This window comes from Schistosoma haematobium, chromosome 4 (genome assembly GCF_000699445.3).
Source record: "Schistosoma haematobium chromosome 4, whole genome shotgun sequence".
NCBI lineage: Eukaryota > Metazoa > Platyhelminthes > Trematoda > Strigeidida > Schistosomatidae > Schistosoma > Schistosoma haematobium.
This window is the reverse complement of record NC_067199.1, coordinates 22480224-22499961: the sequence shown is the minus strand read 5'-3', so window position 1 is coordinate 22499961 and position 19738 is coordinate 22480224. Positions and strand designations below refer to the sequence as shown.

The window sequence follows — 19738 nt, the reverse complement described above, 5'->3', positions numbered from 1 at the left end:
AGGGTATTTCTTGAGGAATCTGAAAAGGAAATTGGATTAGTGTTGGTCTTAACGACCTGGGAGAGTGACCGCATAGCCCGAGGGACAACTGCTTGAGGCTGGTCGCGCACGGCCTTTTCGTGGAAGGTTTTTAATGTGTTAACTCCGTTCTTCAAAGGGCCTTACCGCCGGAGACGGAAATCCGTGAGGTGACATTTTTAGGGTCGACCTTTTCTAACCCACCCCTCCTTGTGGGAAGACAGCATCGCTGCAGATGCTGTTTGTCTGAGGGAAACACCTTACTGCTGTCACACCCCTCTACTGTCAGCAGTACGACTTCGCCCTCAGACCTTGAGTTGCTGCTTTTAGTCTTACCGTTCTCCAATCGACCTGCCTGGTATGGTAGAACCTACAGGAACATATGTTCCAGCCAATATAGCTCGGTTGGGTCATCACGATAGGCAAGCCCGACCACCGCATCAAGGTAGCAGCTTCGGTCGGGGAAATTACACTGTTACATTAACACATTCTAGCATAGACAATTGAATGATTTAATGCAACTTTGGATGTAAAAAGCACTCTCATTACTTAGCAATGATTTCATTTACTAAATTATGATTAGTTATACCATAGAACGGTATATACCATTCAGTTTTTATTTTAATCCGATAAAATATCTATTGTAGAAAACCTTTTATGGTTATTCAATATGCTTATGAATAAATTACGAAATTATTAAATGTAATCTACTATATAGAAATATAATACAAGTTATAACAATACAAATGAAAAGAATTATTCAGTCAGTCAGAAACAACGTAGAACTTCGTACGTACGTACATCTATTGGGGTTGCCATACTATCACAAAGGTACAATTGTCGATTCAAATCTCATATTGACAGAAGTAGTGAAAATATAAGCACCAATTGGAAAGATTAGGGTTTAAAGATGTTATTCAAGGAGTATAATTCAGTGAAATAAATTTGGAAAGAGAAAAAAAGGACATGAAGAATTCAAAAGATTGAAATTTGGGAGAACACAAAGAGTGGATGAACCTGTGCTATTTCAAACGATTTCAAACCATATCATTCAATGTCTCCAACCATAAGTTGCTATCGTCTCGCAGATCCCAACCAGATAGTCTACACCTACCAATATGGCTCAGTCCACTTGTCAGTGACTTCATGGATTTAAGCCATGTCATATTAATCATGAATTATATGCATTTTAATTTTAACAAAAGACTTGAAAAATACTTAGGAATGTGTTTGTGTATTTATTTAGTTAAAACAAGAAAAATATTTACTGACACCATTGATACTTATTACATAATACACTTTCTTTTACCACTGTTCTTATTTACTTACTATACAAAAAGAAACATGTCTAGCACAATGAAGGCAATACATAACACGATATACATAATGGATGAACTCTGTTGCAAAAAAATAAAAAGTAGAAAATGAGGAAACTATAAAACAGAATCAAGAATAAATAGTAAGAAATGACAACGCACATAGATAAATAAAATCGAGATAAATTTTGTTCAATTAAAAAAAAAACTATCTTATTAATATGAGGATAATCATTCCTTTTCACTGTTTAATAAAAGTGCAATATTTGGGATTTTCGAGCACTATTCTGTTCAGTTAGCGAGTAAGGACTACATATAAGAGCATAACTTTTATTAGAGACTTCATTTTAATAATCTAAAGCTGTATATCTTCTATAGACACGCTACTGTAATGCATCACAACTTGCTGGATAGAAAAAAATTAGATTAAGTGAAAGTTAGAGTTTGAACTGAAATCCTCTGTGAAAATAATTTGAAATACTCACCCATTGAATAAACGGAAAAATGACCGAAATGCTTGATACCGCACACAAATCGAGAATTTAAAAACACATATGCTACGAATTCACACACATATACCATATCTCTCTTAGTGTTTGTGAAGAATTCATTGAAAAATTGTTGAGGACGTTAGATTCCCAGAAATCACTTGGAAAAGGTCCTAATTTTGTAATTTTATTCTGAAAGCTTGAATTTTGTGTTTTCGCGCCAAGTGACACTTAATTTGACCTACAGCTTACATTTCCCACTCGGAAATCCTTGACTGTCATTGGTTGACGGAGTTTTTTAGCACGCTATTTTGTGGCTCTCCGAAGGGCGTTTCTATCATTGTATAAATAAGCTTGATTTGTGTACCTAGTGACCTTGTATTTCTGGGTGCTTGTTGAACACATTCTCTACGCCTTATCAAGACTTCTTGATCTAGTTAGCAGGGCCGCGGACAACGGATTAGAATAGTTTATCGTGTCAGTGTATCTCTGACCTTAGTTCCGTGTACCGAGTAAGGTGAACTCATAATAGCATTCAATCATAACAAAAATATTATAGGATCTCTGCTGGCTTCTATTTTGACCCATGTATGATAATGCAACTGCTTTTCATGATTTATAGGGCCATATCTAGGGACTCATGCTAAATCAATTAACTTTCGTTCAATACAGTGATCTATTCGAATAAGGCAAGTATAACAAAATTTTCGGAATAGTATGAGTTTGTTCTGCTTCAAGATTTTTTTATCAATTGCAACAATCCAAAATTAAAAGTTTTGGTTTACTTTAGTTATTAAGATTGAAGTGAACATGTAAAACCAAACAGAAAATCATAAGAAAATGAGGAAGAGACAAAATATGACATTAATCTTAGTGGTAAAAAAATGAAGGTGAAGTGAGATGAGGTGAAGATTTGATCTTAAGCTTCTACTTCACAGACAGCCTCTTTAGAATAGGAATGTCCTAACTATCAGGATTATTCACGTGTATAAAAGGATTGAATTTGTGCAATAATGTTTGAATGATTTTTAACTGTGACTAATGTATTGATGAGTAGTTTATTTGTTTAACCTCATTAGTCCACCATAGCTGCATAAGCATTTAGCCTCACGTTCCGATCAATTTTTCTTAACCTTGTTTTAACCTTAACTTGAAATTGGTTTACGTTGGGTGTAATAAAGCTATATGATAAATACTAGTCAATAAGCTAACAAACACGATTTAATGAAGTCATTATATGTTATCGAACTTTCAGTATTTACTTCTTCAGTTTTCATGCATTTTGTTACGTTTGTATCAAATTAGAGCTGCTTTTGCATTAAAATACCATTTCTTGTAGACTTAATTTGTTCTGTCGTGATTATTTATTAATCTCTATGTTAAATCAATATTTGACTTATAGTTACACTATTCACAAGAGTTTTTGAAGTTTTAAAATGTATTTTGAAGGATGGTATATTGATAGTAAGTAAGCGTTAAAGCTGTCTGATGAAATTTGAAACTAATATTGGATGGTTTAGTTGAAATGAATATAACACATGAAAAGACATTATCTATTTCAGCATAATACATTGACTATCCGAAGAACAGTTTGGAAAAGGTTTCAGAGTCGTTGAAACAGTAAGCATGAAACTCCTAACTTCTCGATGAACACGTAATGCAATGTTTGTTTTCTGATTGATATTAGCAAAACAGTTGTGATAAAAGGTGTAGTTTTGGGTAATGAGATTAAAAGTTATTTTCATTGACCTAGATCTGACAATTCTTAATGTGATTGTAAGAATGATTCTAAGAGTATTTTTACACCTTAATCCTCTACCTTGGCATATTTCTTTTGTTAATTTCGTTTGATTTCTTAAGTTTTTCTAGTATTACTGTTTTGGTTACTTTGATCATTTCCTGTTTTATCTACCGTAATCTGTGTATATGAGATGTGCCTATTTGCAAGAATATGCTATTTTTCTATTCAATCTGTATTTGTAGTCTTTCTTTACCGATTGCTTTTAAAAATGCAAACGAGCTATATACATTTTCTTTAAGAAGCTAAAAATCTTAAACGTTTGTTTATCTATTTCTGTTATGCTAGTGTTTGTTGAACTTCAGGCCTTTCAAATAAATTGTCCTTAATTCACCAGTTCTTGAAAAAAAACTAATTTTGTTGTAACAGTAAATGATATAATAGACTGTGGCAAATTTATCAGACAAGTTCTTCATTATTGTTTCTATCGAAATGAAATATCATTTCATTGAAGATGTGTAGGTTGATATTGATTTTATGGTTTTATTTAGAAGACGGTATGATTTACTCTTTAGTTTTTTAAGTTAAGTAACCACTTTATTGTTTCTTTAATTAACTACTGAAATCATGGTGAAATTTGTTTTCACTGTTTTAGAAATATAAGGGTGATAAGCTTGAAAATAATTAAATAATAAATAATAACAAAATCTTGAGTGAGTCTTTCATACAACACCAAAATTTTTTATTGAATCTCCTTTGATTTGACTTCTCAAACTTAGACACTTTTTATTGTAAATATCCCTGGATTATTTACCTACTTACTTGCTAACTCCAGTTACCCTTCGTGGAGAAGCATAGTCCTCCTACCAACATTCTCCATTGACTTATTTACAGAATCATTAAATTAAGAGACTCACCCATTGTGTTGACTTGTTATTAACTGTTATTAAATTTGTACGCTCATAAAAATTTCAGTATTTTACAGACTTAGTGGATTGACTGACTCAACTAACTTTTCTTGAAAATAAATAAATGATAAGGTTTTAAATTCGGCTATTGCACAAATTCGACTGCAGGATTTTTTAATGGGCAAGTTTATAGAAAATCAAGTTTGTGTGTATTACTGTCACTGTCATCTATTTAAAAAATATTTCACCAACTAGACTACTTAGAACGAATAACATTGAATTAGAATTAAGTATGTTTTAAAGGCATGATTCTGTCATTAGTGTTCTGAACAAACGGTTCATTAAGAATTAGCATTGCTACAAAATGTTGATTACTAAATGACTAAAGTGTGGAATCTTTGTAGGGTTATATATATATATATATGGAATAGGAGAAAATTTTAATTCTGAAGCTTTTGTTCCTATTCTAAACGACATAAACAGGAATTTCAGAAGTGAATATGTATTTAAAGTTCTTTTAAAATTGTCGTATCCATTTTTATTGATGGACCTGCCGATAGTAAGTGTTTTCCATAGCGTAAACGACTTTTATGTGCATTCACTATCCTGTTGACCGATTTACTCAGATTACCTCTCACTATGTAATTGTTTGACCATTCTTTCAGTGGTGGGACTACTGGAACTATTCTGATTACCGATTTTGCAAGACATATTTTAGAATATTGAAACTTTTCTCATACCAAACTATTTACATTTTCTCAGTTAGACTATTGCTTTCAGCTGCTAATATGTACTGGTATTTTATTCTTCTTCAATGTTTGTTCACAAAATGCTTGTGGTATCTTATACCTTGTCTAACTCAGTGCATCTTAGAGTTAACTTCGATTATTCCAAAATGGTGCTACATTTGTTACAGTCATTGTTGCTTCATATTTCCACCATAATATGGAGCATAATAGTTGTGTTGATTTGTGTTATTATTTCTTAAACGTGGTTAGCAATATGTCCGTATAATTTAAAAACTCTATGATTGTCAACTTGTTTCATGGAAATATATGAATTGGGTAGTAATGAGCTGAACTATTCACTGTTATTCGCCTTTTGAATTGTTGCAGTGTGCATTAATTATGCCGACAGATGTAAGTAGTGTGTAGCAGGAACTGGAAGCAGAATGCTTCCCAGCAGAAGAGTGGAATAAAGAGAAGAGGAAGAAAAACGACGAGTAATTGTGATAACAATAGGATCGGAAGAATGATGAAGCAAATATAGAACAACTTAAGGAAGATATGCAAACGATGTTTTTAATGCATGATTTCCATATTTTAGGAAGCTACTGTATGATTTTGGATTAACCCATTAAATCTTAGTTCACTACAAAATGAGACCCAATGTACTTGCACAAGAGGCTTACAACGCAACAAAATTAAGTATTTACTTTAAATAGTAGATGTTTACTTATGAGTAGTTAGAAATGTAAAAGATATATTTTCAATCACTGTAAAGAATCCCCCAACTACGATTGCAGTATTTTAAAAAGTCAAGTGCTTCATGTCTATTTGTCAATTTGGATAAACTAATATGATGGTATTTCATGTATACTTCAATTGTGGTTTTTGCGTTAAGTTCATCGCGAAAAATAAAAAATTTGATTCTTAAAATAACCGTTTTTACATGTCAATGATTTACAACTTATCGTCTTTTCGTCTAACTATCATGTCTTTATATCATATATATATATTTCATCTGATTCATTTTATCAATCCTTACTTACTTACTTACACCTAATACTCCCAGTGGAGCATAGGCCACTGACCAGCATTCTCCAACCCACTCTGTCATGGGCTTTCCTTTCTAGTTCTATCCAATTGTTCATTCTCATGTCTGTCTCTATTTATCGGCGTAATGTATTCTTTGGTCTTCCTCTTCTCCTGGAGGACTCCAAGTGAGGGCTTGCCATGTGACGCAGGTGGGTGCTTTCCTCAATATGTGTTCTATCCACTTCCAGCGCTTCTTCCTGATTTCTTCCTCCGCTGGAATCTGGTTTGTTCTATCTCACAGTAGTTTGATACTGACAGTGTCTGGCCAACGGATCCGAAGTATTTTTCGTATTGATGTCTCTGTCGTTTTCACACTTGCTGAGATGGCCTCTCTTTGGTATCTTGGTCAGATGTCCTTCTTTTCAGTTTGTTGGTACTTGTTCTTCATTTCAAATCTTGATGAAGAGAATGTAAAGTATCTTTGCAGTTACTGCTATGTCTGCTTTCAGTGCCTCCGCTGAAATGTTGTCCGGTTTCTCTGCTTTGTCGCTATTGATTTGTTTTATGGCCATGCTAATCTCTTCAATTGTTGGTGAGCCAACATTGATTGGGAGGTCCGTAGGTGATGCTTCAATGTTGAGTGGATTCAGTGGGGCTGGTCGATTCAAGCGTTCCTTGATGTGCTCTACCCACCTGTTTCGCTTTTCTTCAATGTTGGTGATTACTTTGTCTTCTTTGCTTTTCACTGGTTGTTGTGGTTTACGATAATTTCCAGCGAGTTTCTTTGTGGTTTCATACAATTATCTCATGTTTCCTTATCTTGCAACCTGTTCCGCTGTCACTGCCAGATCTTCCACATATTTACGTTTGTCGGTTCTGATGTTCCTCTTCGCTTGCTTGTTTACTTCTGTGTATTCAGCTTGTGCCTTGGCTTTTTCTGTTCTTATTTGGTTGCTATTGATTGCTGTTTTCTTGTTCTTTCTTTCTTGAATCTTATCCAGTGTATCAACAGTGATCCATTCCTTACTAAGCTACTAGCAGTTATCACAGGTTGAGTTAGTAATGAAACATTATTCTTAAATGGAAGGCTGAAAAATTTCAATTGTTACATAATCATATCGGCTTTAAAATGTTCAATAATGTATAAGTAAATTTTCAGCCTAACTACTGATTTTGGTCATAATTGGGCACAATATCATAATAAATAAAATATTTATATTTGGAAATTTATTGGTATGTTTTAACATAATGTTTAGAGGTTAATAGTAAGTGTACTTTTTAGTAGTATTGTGTACATAACAACTATGTACATAAAAAAATCTAGCAAGTTTTTAACCTAGAGAAACATTATGATACAAATAAGTCAGCATTGGTCTCAGTTATTGATGACATTGTAATTAGTTTATTCACGAGACGTTATAAATGTTATTGATTCCGTTGTTATTTAGTTTAATAATGATTCTTATTCCTGAATATCCATTTCAATATCTTTTTTCTGGTCCAGTCTTTTTTATTTATTTTGAAAATCGAATCAAAAGTTAAAGTTTAAGATTTCCGTAAGTTAAAAAGATCCCTGTTTAGTATTTGTAATCTACAGTTTTAACTGTGTTTACACTCTTTAAGTTTCTTTTGAAATTTCATGTTATCAGATTTGCCATATTCATCTGTAATGATTTTTCCGATGATTTTCAAAAATCATTTTAGTATATAACACCATGATTTTTTACTTAAAATTAATTATTGTGAAAGACTTCTCGATGTTGGCTGTATGTCCCGTTTGTTTTGAATGAGCTATAATGGAACTGTTACCAATTTTAACTACACCTTTGCTTAACCACACTGGGAGGTACTCATGAGCCTGAATATACAAATTCCTAGAACATTTACCAATATAGCTTGCTCCACAGGAGATGTTGAATTGATAGATACGGAAAGAAGTGGCTAGTCTAAGCAATTTATCTTTCAACCTCGGAGTGATCATTGGAGATGTGGGGAACATTAATTGTAATTCACCTGTATTAAAAGTTCTTTGGATTGATCTGCGTAACTTTAGTATTAATATTTCACTAGGCTCATCACCTCTGAATTGTAAGCGTATATACAGGGGCCTTTTGTTCGCAGTTAGGCATTTCTTATGCTTTCTTTCATTGGTTATACGTTTATTTATAAATTTCTCCGGATACCTGTTTTCTTTCAGGGTCGTGCACCATACCTTTGTTTCGTCTTTAGCCGCATCTAGAGAGCATGTGGTCTTGATTCTATGGTGAAATATTCCTTCTGTATTGCCGAAGAACAAAACTAGGAAATTTTGTATATTGGCTCGTTCAGGTAGTTTTCTTGTTTATGTTTCTTCTTAATGACCCATCTTCTCTCCTTCTGAGTAGAACGTCTAGAAAGGCTATTCTACCCCCATTTTCTTCCTCACATGTGAATTTTATGGACAGATGAACTGCATTGAATCGCTCAAGTGTTTCTATCAAGCCAGTATGGTCGTTACAAAGGATACACGTATCGTCAGTAAACTGAAAACCTGTCAGTCTGTTATGCCGGTGGGCCGTTTTCTGGTTTAGAGAGAAAATTTTTAGCCAATATGGCACCTAGAAGTGAACCCATCGCGACACCATCTATTTATCTATACATTTCACCATTGAATTTGAAATGTACTTTCATAGTACATTTTAGTAATAATTCTTTGATGATCTCCAGAGAGATTGTTGTCTCTATTTCTTGTTCTCTAAGTTGTTTACAAATATATTCTACAGTCTCTGAGTGGGATATTTGTGAACAATGACGTTATGTCAAAGAACATCACCGTTTGACCTTTAGTGTTTATGTTTTTGATTTTGTCGACGAACTGGAATACCTCCCTAATAATATGCTTCACTAGGTGTTTGTAGAGTGGTTTTAAAATGATTACTAACCACTTTGCTAAACTATCATAAGAGGAATCGTACCAAAAGCTCATCGTATCTAGACTAGCCACTTCTTTCTGTATCTATCAATTCAACATCTCCTGTGGAGCAAGTTATATTGGCCAATGTTCTAGGAATTTGTATATTCGGGCTCGTGAGTACCTCCCAGTGTGGTTAAGCAAGGGTGTAGTTAAAATTGTCAACAGTTCCATTTTAGCTCATTCAATTAAAGTTAATTCACAATATCAATAATGATAGCTTCATTTAGTAAGTTGAATGTGTTGTTTTGGGGGGGGGGCATGGTTAATTTAATTCGTTAAATGATGTGATCAGATTTCTCAGTACGTTATCATTAAATCATTGTATACTTCAATATTAAAAAAAAAGATGTAATTATTTATGCAATTGAAAATATCTTTGTTTACTGTTATAATAGTATTCGACTTGATAGATTAAGATGATAATAGTACCTTTTCCGTGATTTTAAAAAAATTAAATGATCTGTTAATTTAGCATTTTTGACATTTGAAAACAAAATAAGTAGTCAAATGGATAATGATTTTTAAGTTCATTGTCATTATCAGAGAACGAATAGCAACAAAGTTTAAAACTCCCTTGATTGGAAAACTTGTAACCCTATACACTGTTGAATTATGATACTATTGAGCCAATTAATCAACATATCAACTTTTGATTTATTTGTATCGTTACCAAACTGTTGTCAACAGTTATCTCCCTTCTTTGTTTAAACTAATTGATAATAATTTCCTAATTGAATTTTTGGTAAATGGTTAGAAAATCTAATTCACAGGTAGAAAAGTTTATTTCTATTACATAATCAAAGCATAGTGTAATTTGAAGTAATGTCTGTACTTTTACAGATACAGTGTGTCATATTCATCTATTATATATTTAAACTGTTTGTAAGGACTTAGATATATATATAGGAAATATGAACTTTATGGGAAACATATAGATTACACAGATAAATTATTAGATATCTAAATCAGTTTTAAGTACATTTGGTTGAGAAAAGTCTTAAAAAAATCAATCGAACTAATAAAACTAATTGTACATAAAAGCTTAATTCTCAAATCTATTTGTTTCAGTAATAGTTTAGGGTAAAATGTTTTTATTCTCATGTATATAAGTACATTATCTATTCATACATTTTAAGGACGCATAAAATTTACAAATAAGTAAAACAGTTTTATCCATTATTATATCTTATATTTTATATGGTTACTAGCTTCATTGAGATTCCTGTTTATGGATTTCTAAAATGCGGAATAAATTTCTAGTTGTGTTATGTTCTGTAGGCTTGTTTCTACTTGGATTAAATTTTAATGGTGTTTTTCAGAATGACTATGGAAGTGCTGTAATCAGACCAACCTGTTCATAAAATATTATACAACTGATAGCATTCACCTAAGTTAAAAATCTTCGTTATCATATTAAATAAACATATATTCTCAGTTTCATACTCGGGAATGAGTTAAACAGATAGAAAACACGATGTTCGTTTAATTTTATTTTCACCGTTCACTACAATAGATAATATTTATACAAATTACTCGTTAATTCTGTGCTAACATATATTGATTATTGTCCATATTTTATAACAACTTTCGTCCAATTTTAAACTAATAATCACTTACTAGTTAGACACCGACTATATAAAAGACATTTAGAAGGAAACTATATGTGCAAAAAATAAAACAATTAAAATTTAGTACAGTAAAGTTTTACTTTCTAGTCTGATTCCAGCTTTTTAAAGGTAATGGTCAAAAATATCATGCAACAACGATGTACTAAATGATTGTTCAGTCAAATTAGGATGTTAAATATCATTTTTAATATGTGACGGTGAGTCTTTTTTATATGATCACATTTGTTAAACATCTCAGTGATTAAAATTAAATGAATTTAACATACACCTACATACATTACATCACTCATCACAATTTGATTACATCTTAGACTATTCAAAGCTTTCGATTGAACTTACATAATCTTCGATTTATTGATTATTTAAATTGGATGATTAATATAAACGGTACCTTGGTGTTGATGGCAAGTTTTCTCAAATATACACAAAAAAGTATTTGTGATTGATTAATATAATCTAAAGAATAAGTGAAAACCAAGAAACTCTAAATTGATGATGTTTATAGAGGATGAATTATCAGCAATGTACGCTCACAATCTCAAAAATGATCGACATAAAACTTTTTTTTACAGTCTTGCATCATATCAAAAATGTTTGTGAACAATCGATAACACTGTAACTATTCTTGACATATGGTTAATCTCATACTTTGATTAATTAGTTTTACTATTGAATAGTTCGTAAGAAAACTTATTTCTGTTTTATGATGGTGAATGTGCAATGCTAAATAATCTCAAACTACGGTGAAAAAGTTTATTTAATAATTTTTGTATTTTCCGCTGTTTTCTAAATATTGTCGACTTTCTTATGAAGATTATTTATTACAATAAATAAATTTCCATAAACCAACTCATTATATCGTTGATAATCCATTCTAAAAACACTAAACTATAGAAGTAAAATTCGATTGTAAGTTTAAATGATTATCGGTTGTACTGTGGCTTAATTTATATTTTTTTAAAGTTATTCATCATTAACTTATTATTTGTTTTAATGTAATGAAATATAATGTTTATTTATTTCTTCTTTTATTTAGGCATTTGTTGAAGAGAAAACAAATGAATTAAAAATTGATGAAGAATTATACGATCGAGTTGATAATATCGAAGCAAATTCATCAAATTTTAAACAACAAGTTTTGAGAACATTTAAAGTATAACATAAAATTATCTAGTTGATTATTTGTGTGACAAATTCATTCGTTAGATGACCTTGTACGGCCGAGAGTGGGGAGAGTCCGCTCTCCCTCTCCAAATGCTCTCACATGGCCACGCGTATATAGCCTCTGCCAGTAAAGTCCTACTCACTGCCTTCTCGTGGCGGGGGTGTTGTTTACAAAATTGAGAGGACGAAAAGTGAGTGTCCTGCGCTTTAACCGGGTTGGTGGACATAGAGAGTCCACCTAGGGGAGTTGGAAAACCCTGATTTCAAACAAATGGTGCACACGGCCTCCAGTACCCTGAGTGAACAAATGGCGTGTGAATCAATAGTCGGTCACCGGCTACCATTGGACTGCATCTTCTTACGATGCTCCATTGCCTTGTGGATCAGACCTTTAGGTCGAAAGCCCTGGGTATGGCTCCCTAAGAAAACCACCTGTTTCGGTTTGGGCACCCGGGTAGTATCACAGCCCTCACACAAATCTAATGAGATTTGTGTGGCGCATATGTATCTGGTGTCTCCTTGTACCAGTATTTATGTGTTCAAATAAATAAATAGATAATACTAATTATCAAATACATTTTATGCTCAGAAGAGAGTTTTCGTAAGATCGAAATAGAGTTTCATCAGTATTGTTGGTTTATTTGATAGATCATTTTTACAGAATTGGTAAACAACCGTACGTTAGTTGGTAAACATTAGTCAAATATTTTTACATAATCCATTCTTAGATAAGAAGTTTTTTTTTTGTATCTTTTATCAGCATTTAGTTGGGTTTTTTACTAACCACAAATAGAATTGGTCACAAAAATCAGAATAGTGACTCAGTGGTTAAGGTGTTTAATTTTCAATCATTAAGTCTTAGTTTTGACAAATGGATATAATTACTAGCTCGCACAATCAGATTGTGATATGAAGCTAAATATAATAATTTTTACCGGTTAAATAAGTAATGTTTAAACATAAGAATAGTCTAAATGTTAAATAAATGTATCACAAAATGCTAAAAGTTAATTCGATGTAGAATAGTTTGTTGAAATGCAATAGAAATAATAAAATTGTTTATAAATAATGCAAAGTTTCTCAAAAAAAAAGAACACAATTAAATGAACTCTACAATGTATGTGTTCAATCTGTTTACAGATAAACCCCAAATCTCAAATGTTAGTGATTGTCAGTAGATTTCAATGACTTTATATTGTGTTATGGAGATGAAAAACTTTCTATTCATGTTAATATAATTAAAATATTCATTTGCCATAGTATTGATTTTCTTTCGTTTTAATCAACTAATTTATAAGTTTATCAATGAATAATTAAAACTGGTGTTCGTTAGACACCTAGTAGATACAAAATAGTTTATAAAACTGTCACTAACTAAAAATTATTGTGATTTAAGTTCATTTTAAATGTTTAGAAAATATGGATGATACTTGTCTATTACTTATTTGTTTTTTTTTTTCAGTTCAGCTTTTGTCTTCACCTTATTGATTGTTTAACATTTCTTGTTCATATGACAGTTAGGTAGATTCAATTTATATGATACATCATGTCTTAAACTTTCAATGTGATTATAATCGGATGTTGTTAAAACTTCTGTTTCTCTTATTCTTATATAACTATAAAGAGCATGTTTAAATAGATAGTTCAAAATTTTTTCTTTGTGGGATAGTCATTTACTTATGTTATAATAATTCCATTAAAGTATAAAAGATTAGAAGCAGAGTTTATTTGATTTTCATGACAATAGAATGTGTTCATATTTATTACACTGTAATTTGTAAAACTTTGTAACAATTAATAGATGCTGTAACTTCCAGCAACTTATAATGACGTATAGTCGAAGTTAAATTTTCCTATTTTACAATGACTCTCTACAATTTATTCTACAAAAGAAGTGCCAAGTTTAAAATTGCCCAATCATTTTAACCAATGAGCATTTTATAATAATTTTGCAAATAGTATTTGTTAACAATCGTTTTTTTAAAAAAAATTCTGTTTTATGACAATTATAGGAAATAGAAACTCGAATGAATAAACTTTCTGATGATTTATATGAACACCATAGTCAAACAATTGAAACAGTACGTGAAGAAATGCGTCAAGGTTTTCATACAATGCATGATACATTAACTAGTGCAAAATCTGTATTAGAAAATAAATTACGTATATCTGAAGAAACATTACATATGGAATTAAGTCAATTAAGAAAATTAATAGTTTTAGTATAAACTGATCATTTGTTTAAATTATTAACAATGAATGATAAAGTATGATATTCACTTCATTTCACTTAATCGGATAGAAACATATTCTTTAAAACAAATTATCTACATTAAATGTTCCTTTTTTACATTGGAATCTTGTAGACAAATAATCTATATACTGTTTTATTATTATTGTCTATTGTATATGTGGTTATTATTGTTCTTTATAATACTACTGAAATATGTACCTTCTAATTATTATAAGTAGTATGTTTCTGTATACGTATTTTACAATGTGTTTCTTATTAAATGATTTTTTACTCCTGTTTACTAGAAACGACTTCCTACATTATTTGAAACTTCATTGTTTAATGAGTTATATTTACGATAAAACAATTAATTCAGTAACTATTTCATTGAAGAATGGTAACAAGTGTCATTCATAAAGTTAAATTCTTAGAACAAGAATACATTACATAATTCTCTAATACATTTTATTTAACTGAATTATTTTTAAATATGATTTACATAAAAGTATCATTATAAAATTCAAAATTTACGCTGTAATTACGATTAACAATTCAGATCTGGAATTCTAAGAGTTATTGATACTCCATTAAACCACATTTTAATCTATTCTATTCGTTATTCCAATCAAATACCTAAATCTTTAAGAAATCAGTTATTTCTGAGAAATGTTACTTTTATTATTTTGTGAAATATAAACTTTTTTTTAATGCAGGTTATGAATGTATCTCTGTGTTAAGCACTAATTACTAAAGAAAATAGAAGTATAGTTGTTTTCATTTATTTCTTACATTCATTTCCTAAGAAAAAATTCATCTTATTAAAAGTAAAAGTGTTGTTTACAGTGAGTGAATTCTGCAGAATATTAAGTTTTTGAAGGTAGTGGTCTTATTTATTTGAACTAGTAACATTATCAATATGTAAAAACAATGTGTTTGGTAATTAATTTTTCTGTATTTCATCAGTTATCTTAAACAGAATACACAAAGAAAGTACAAGTCCTAATAACAGTAATAATAATAAGCTAAAAATGTTCTAATAAATCATTTGATAAACATCATGTGTTTCAAAATATTTATAAGATCTAGTTGAAGAATTCAAATGACCTATTATGTGTTTTTACTTAAATCTGTATTAACCAGTAAGCTACTATTATACAAAAAAAAGGTGAATATGGAACATATGAAGATTTAATATGCTATAGTCTTCTGACGGTTATTATTACAGCTAACGTATTTATATTATTCCAGGGGCCGATTGTGTCGTACTCAACGATTTGAGTAAACATCTGATTGATAGTGTTTTCCATTTGTGTATTAGCATAATGTTCGTTCTCTTTTAAAGTCATTCAACTATTTCCTGCCTAATAGTTGTACAATTTAATAGATTGTCTGTAGACAATACTACTCTTATCTAAAATCAATGCACAGAGATTTAAGAAACGCTTATAAGTGCATCAATATATGTGACTGTTACTTATTATCTGTACAATGCTGGGTATTTTGTTCTTCATTAATCTTAAATCTTGCTGGACAACTCGAAAATAACTTCATAGAGTACCATCAGGTAAGCATGGTAATCTTGTTTTTATTACTTCATTTTTTTACTATGTTCATCTCATTTTTGAGACGAGAATTAAACACTTTCGTATTGATTGTAATCCTCAACGTGCACTAATTAATTTCGCTTATATTTCTTTTTTCTCGCATTCACTAAACTCAGTGCTGTTATTTTTTAGTTCTAAATTAATACTACGTTTACTATTGTACTTTATACTCACTTTTTCCTCCCCTAAAAATATATACGTATCCATATCATTTTAGGGATTTTGACACTATTTTACATAAACCATATTTTATTAAATGTTTTGTCTAAAAAGGATTTTTTTTAACAAAATAATCAAATGATATTCGGATGAAAATGAGTTCATCAATCTTTATGAATTTCTATTAGTCAAAAAAGAATTGTGTATTGTACGAACAAGGTATACTGAATGTGAAAAACTGAATAACTGGTAACGATTTGTACACCGTCACAATTCCCTTTACTAGTCTCAAATCAGTTTATCACTGAAACTCCGGTTCATAATAACACATACCACTTTGTATAAGTCAGATGAAACACCTGGAAACAAATTTATTTAATCAATAAAAACAAAACATCCTATTCGGCCAAGTTAATTTAACAATACAATTTTATTATGAATCGATTGAAGCTAGACCATCATGGAAAACCTGGAAGCACTGAACTGCCGTTTCGTCCTGGTATGGAACTCCTCAGCAGTGCGCATCTAGCTTCAAATGACTCATGATTTCAACCTGTGAAATTTTTAAAAATCTCCACAAAACCCATTCTGATAACAATTTTATTACACCAAAAAACAAAAGAGATCAGAATTGATTTATGATTCACTAAATAGGATTTATCACTAGTTGATCGATTAGTTAATCAATTTACTAAATGTCATGAAATTAAACTATAGCGATCAGTTAATATCTACTATAAACTCATATTTTCAATCCGATCTATCATTTACATTGTCAAGATTTTCTGATTTATCAGATAAATTATTATTTAATAAATGAACAACATTCGAATGAAATAAATCATACAAACGTATCTATCTTAATATATATTATTGTATTGATAAACTGTCAATTAAAAATTAATCAAATAAATATATTTCACTCTAGTACAGTCTTATGTTGAAATAAATGTCTGTTCTTGTTTTTTTTTCTCTTTTTGAGAAAATAGATAAATACTCATGCCGACGATATACAATAAACAGAAACATAGTGATAGGAATAACTTGAAAAAAATAAAAACGACAACATTAACTCAAATGTTAAAACAGACAAAACAATTACAGATAATTGTCCACACAAAAAAAAATTAAAGTTAAAAACAAAAAAAACAAACAAATAAACAAACAAGAAATTGTATAACAAATCACAGTTGACACACACGCACACATATACACATTAATTTGTATGACATTCATTACTTCTATTATTGTAAAAGACGGCAACAACCATTTATTTATGGTTCAATTTGTTGATTTAAATATGGATTTTCAAAATTATCGAAAAAGTCATTTATGTCCGGATTCATAAATTCAAAATCTGGAAAGAATGAATTATCAAGTAGTTTTTTATCTGGAAACGAAAACAAAAAAAATGTATTATAGAAGAATTACGATATTTGTAGGTGAGAACTAATTCACTTATATTTTAGCAGTAAATTAAAATCCATGTATGTACTGGTGGTTTGAAGGTGTCCCAGCATAAAAAACAAATGGTAGTTATATCTGTAAAATATAATATTTCCCCCACAAATTTACAGCTTGTACTGTAGAAGCTTCGATTTCACTATACTTTACTACATTCGATAACAAAATATGGTAAAATGATCTATATATATGTCGAATATTAGTAATAAGTAGATCTTTTGAATAAAAAATTGTATTTCTGACGTTTCGTGACTTAATGTAGGCCACTTCTTCAGAGTAAGTAAATAAAAGAATTAAATTAATACAAGTTTAAATAGTTTGAATTGTACTATCTGAATTTGTGTTAATTTAATTCTTTTATTTACTTACTCTGAAGAAGTGGCCTACATTAAGTCACGAAACGTCAGAAATATAATTTTTCTACTCATTAAGATATAACAAAAACATATTTCTTATTAACTTTCTTCCCACTACTCAATTTATTTGAAACTATTAAATACAACCTTGACTTTGATACCTATATATAATATTACTAATTGACATGTTAGTGAATACTTCATTTCTCTGTAAATAATAAAATCTTTTATTTGTGCCAATAATTGTAAACTGAGACTGACTGACTTTAACACTAATCGCTTAATGTTTAATATTCATTCGTAACGAATAATCCGAATCAGATGATGTATGAAACATGTTTAAGTATATCCTTAGCTATATAATACAATTCCTGTAACAAAATTAATAAACTACTATACTTAAATATCATATCTAATTTTTAGAATATAGGAAAGCTTGAACAAGTATTTCATCGAAGTTCACTTTATATAAAAACAACTTATCACTAAGACCGATATACAGATCTCAATATGATTTATGGGTTAAAATATCTTAATTTATAAGATATTATCTAGTTATGTAATAGTTACAATTTTTAATCTTTCATTCAAAAGAAAAATGTTATACTATTACAAAGAGAACCATACCATTATATAAACTTACAAAGTTCTTGAAAATTCTCATAAATATCCGATCCATCACCCACATAACAGACTTGATTATTTGTATCATATAATTGTTGTTCATTGTCATTTGTAACCCAATACATAATGTAAAAGTTGCACATTTCATCATTTCGTGTATTTCTGTATAAATAATACATAGAAATGAATAGTTCAATTAATTTAAATATTTTTCATAAAGTTTCATGACAATCAAATTCATAGAAGTTAAAATATCCACATAAAATGAAAATAAATTCTTATTATAGGCACTAGAGATTATTCTGTCTTTGACACCATAGTGAAATTGGTACTAAATTGAAAAGTATACAATTATAAAAAAACATATTTCAAAAACACTCTATCTAAAACATGTAAATACACTAACCTATTCGATTTTTCGAGTCGACATATATTTGAACTTATCAGAGAATTTCGAAACTTTCTCATCCCCGTTTGGGGCTTATTAGCAGTATGCTTACGTAATCTTACACAGAAGTGGACCCAAAACCTTTAGAATTCAATGAGAGTACAATGTCTATAGACTATAAATAAAAATGGTCAGTAGTGTTATACAAAACGCGCGTTTCGTTCTATTCAGGACTCGTCAATTGGGTGTACCTGAATCCCGGAGTTGATGTTCACTTCGACAATCGAACTCAGTACCATTAGCTTCAAACGCCATCGCGGTATCTAATATATATTTGTAATTCAGTGGTATATTCCACTATTTTATATTAATCGGTAGTGATAGATTATGTCACTTCTCCTATAATCAAGTCCACAGATCTAACATTTATAAGCAAGAAAATATTTGTAATTAAATGCTTCATAAAGAACATATCAATTTTAAAGTACTTTTTATCATGAGATTAAAGCAACTGAGGAACTAACAACAATAGTTATCTACAAATCCAGACTTTTTCAGATATTAGTCAACTTCCTAGTTGTATACATTCATATAAAATGGATTCTTGTATATGTTTACTTGTTCAATTAGATAATAAACTGATAATTAATTTTTGCATAACCATATATATTATGTATATTATATCATATTTAAAAAAGGTATTTCCATAGTAGGCTATATAAAACATTCGTAGCTCTCTGAATGTTCCAATATATTAGTCAATTGCCTGAAAAGAGCATAGCTGTTTAAATTGCTGTCGAAATTGCCTTTGTGAAAAACTTCAACAGTAATTTTGTCATACATGGTATTTTCTATCTCGCGATTTAGAAATAATTATGCACTTATTCACCAAAATCAAAGCGTTTTCTTCGATTTGTTAGTGAACTAACCCTTGAATAGA

At 30.2% G+C, this 19738-nt stretch overlaps 2 protein-coding genes across 3 annotated transcripts in view; one reads left to right on the top strand and one right to left on the bottom strand.

The window, feature by feature from the left end:
• MS3_00007669 (uncharacterized protein) overlaps positions 1-14980 on the top strand; it is a 28106-nt gene extending 13126 nt beyond the window's left edge. Inside the window, exons 6-7 of one of the 2 annotated variants that reach the window (XM_051215982.1) lie at positions 11843-11959; positions 13983-14980. In XM_051215982.1, the coding sequence (XP_051066529.1) occupies positions 11843-11959; positions 13983-14198 (333 nt within the window). In that variant the 3' untranslated portion in view covers positions 14199-14980. Of the gene's footprint in view, positions 1-736; positions 1325-11842; positions 11960-13982 lie in introns of those variants that run through there. The other variant, XM_051215983.1, reaches the window with a different exon arrangement.
• A 1838-nt stretch (positions 14981-16818) lies between these two features.
• Positions 16819-19738, bottom strand: part of PGHM1 (putative peptidylglycine alpha-hydroxylating monooxygenase 1) — a 28615-nt gene continuing 25695 nt past the window's right edge. The window contains exons 11-12 of the mRNA XM_051215981.1: positions 18430-18572; positions 16819-17356 (exon numbers count right to left, since the gene is read on the bottom strand). Of these exons, the coding sequence (XP_051066528.1) occupies positions 17241-17356; positions 18430-18572 (259 nt within the window). The 3' untranslated portion in view covers positions 16819-17240. The remainder of the gene's footprint in view (positions 17357-18429; positions 18573-19738) is intronic.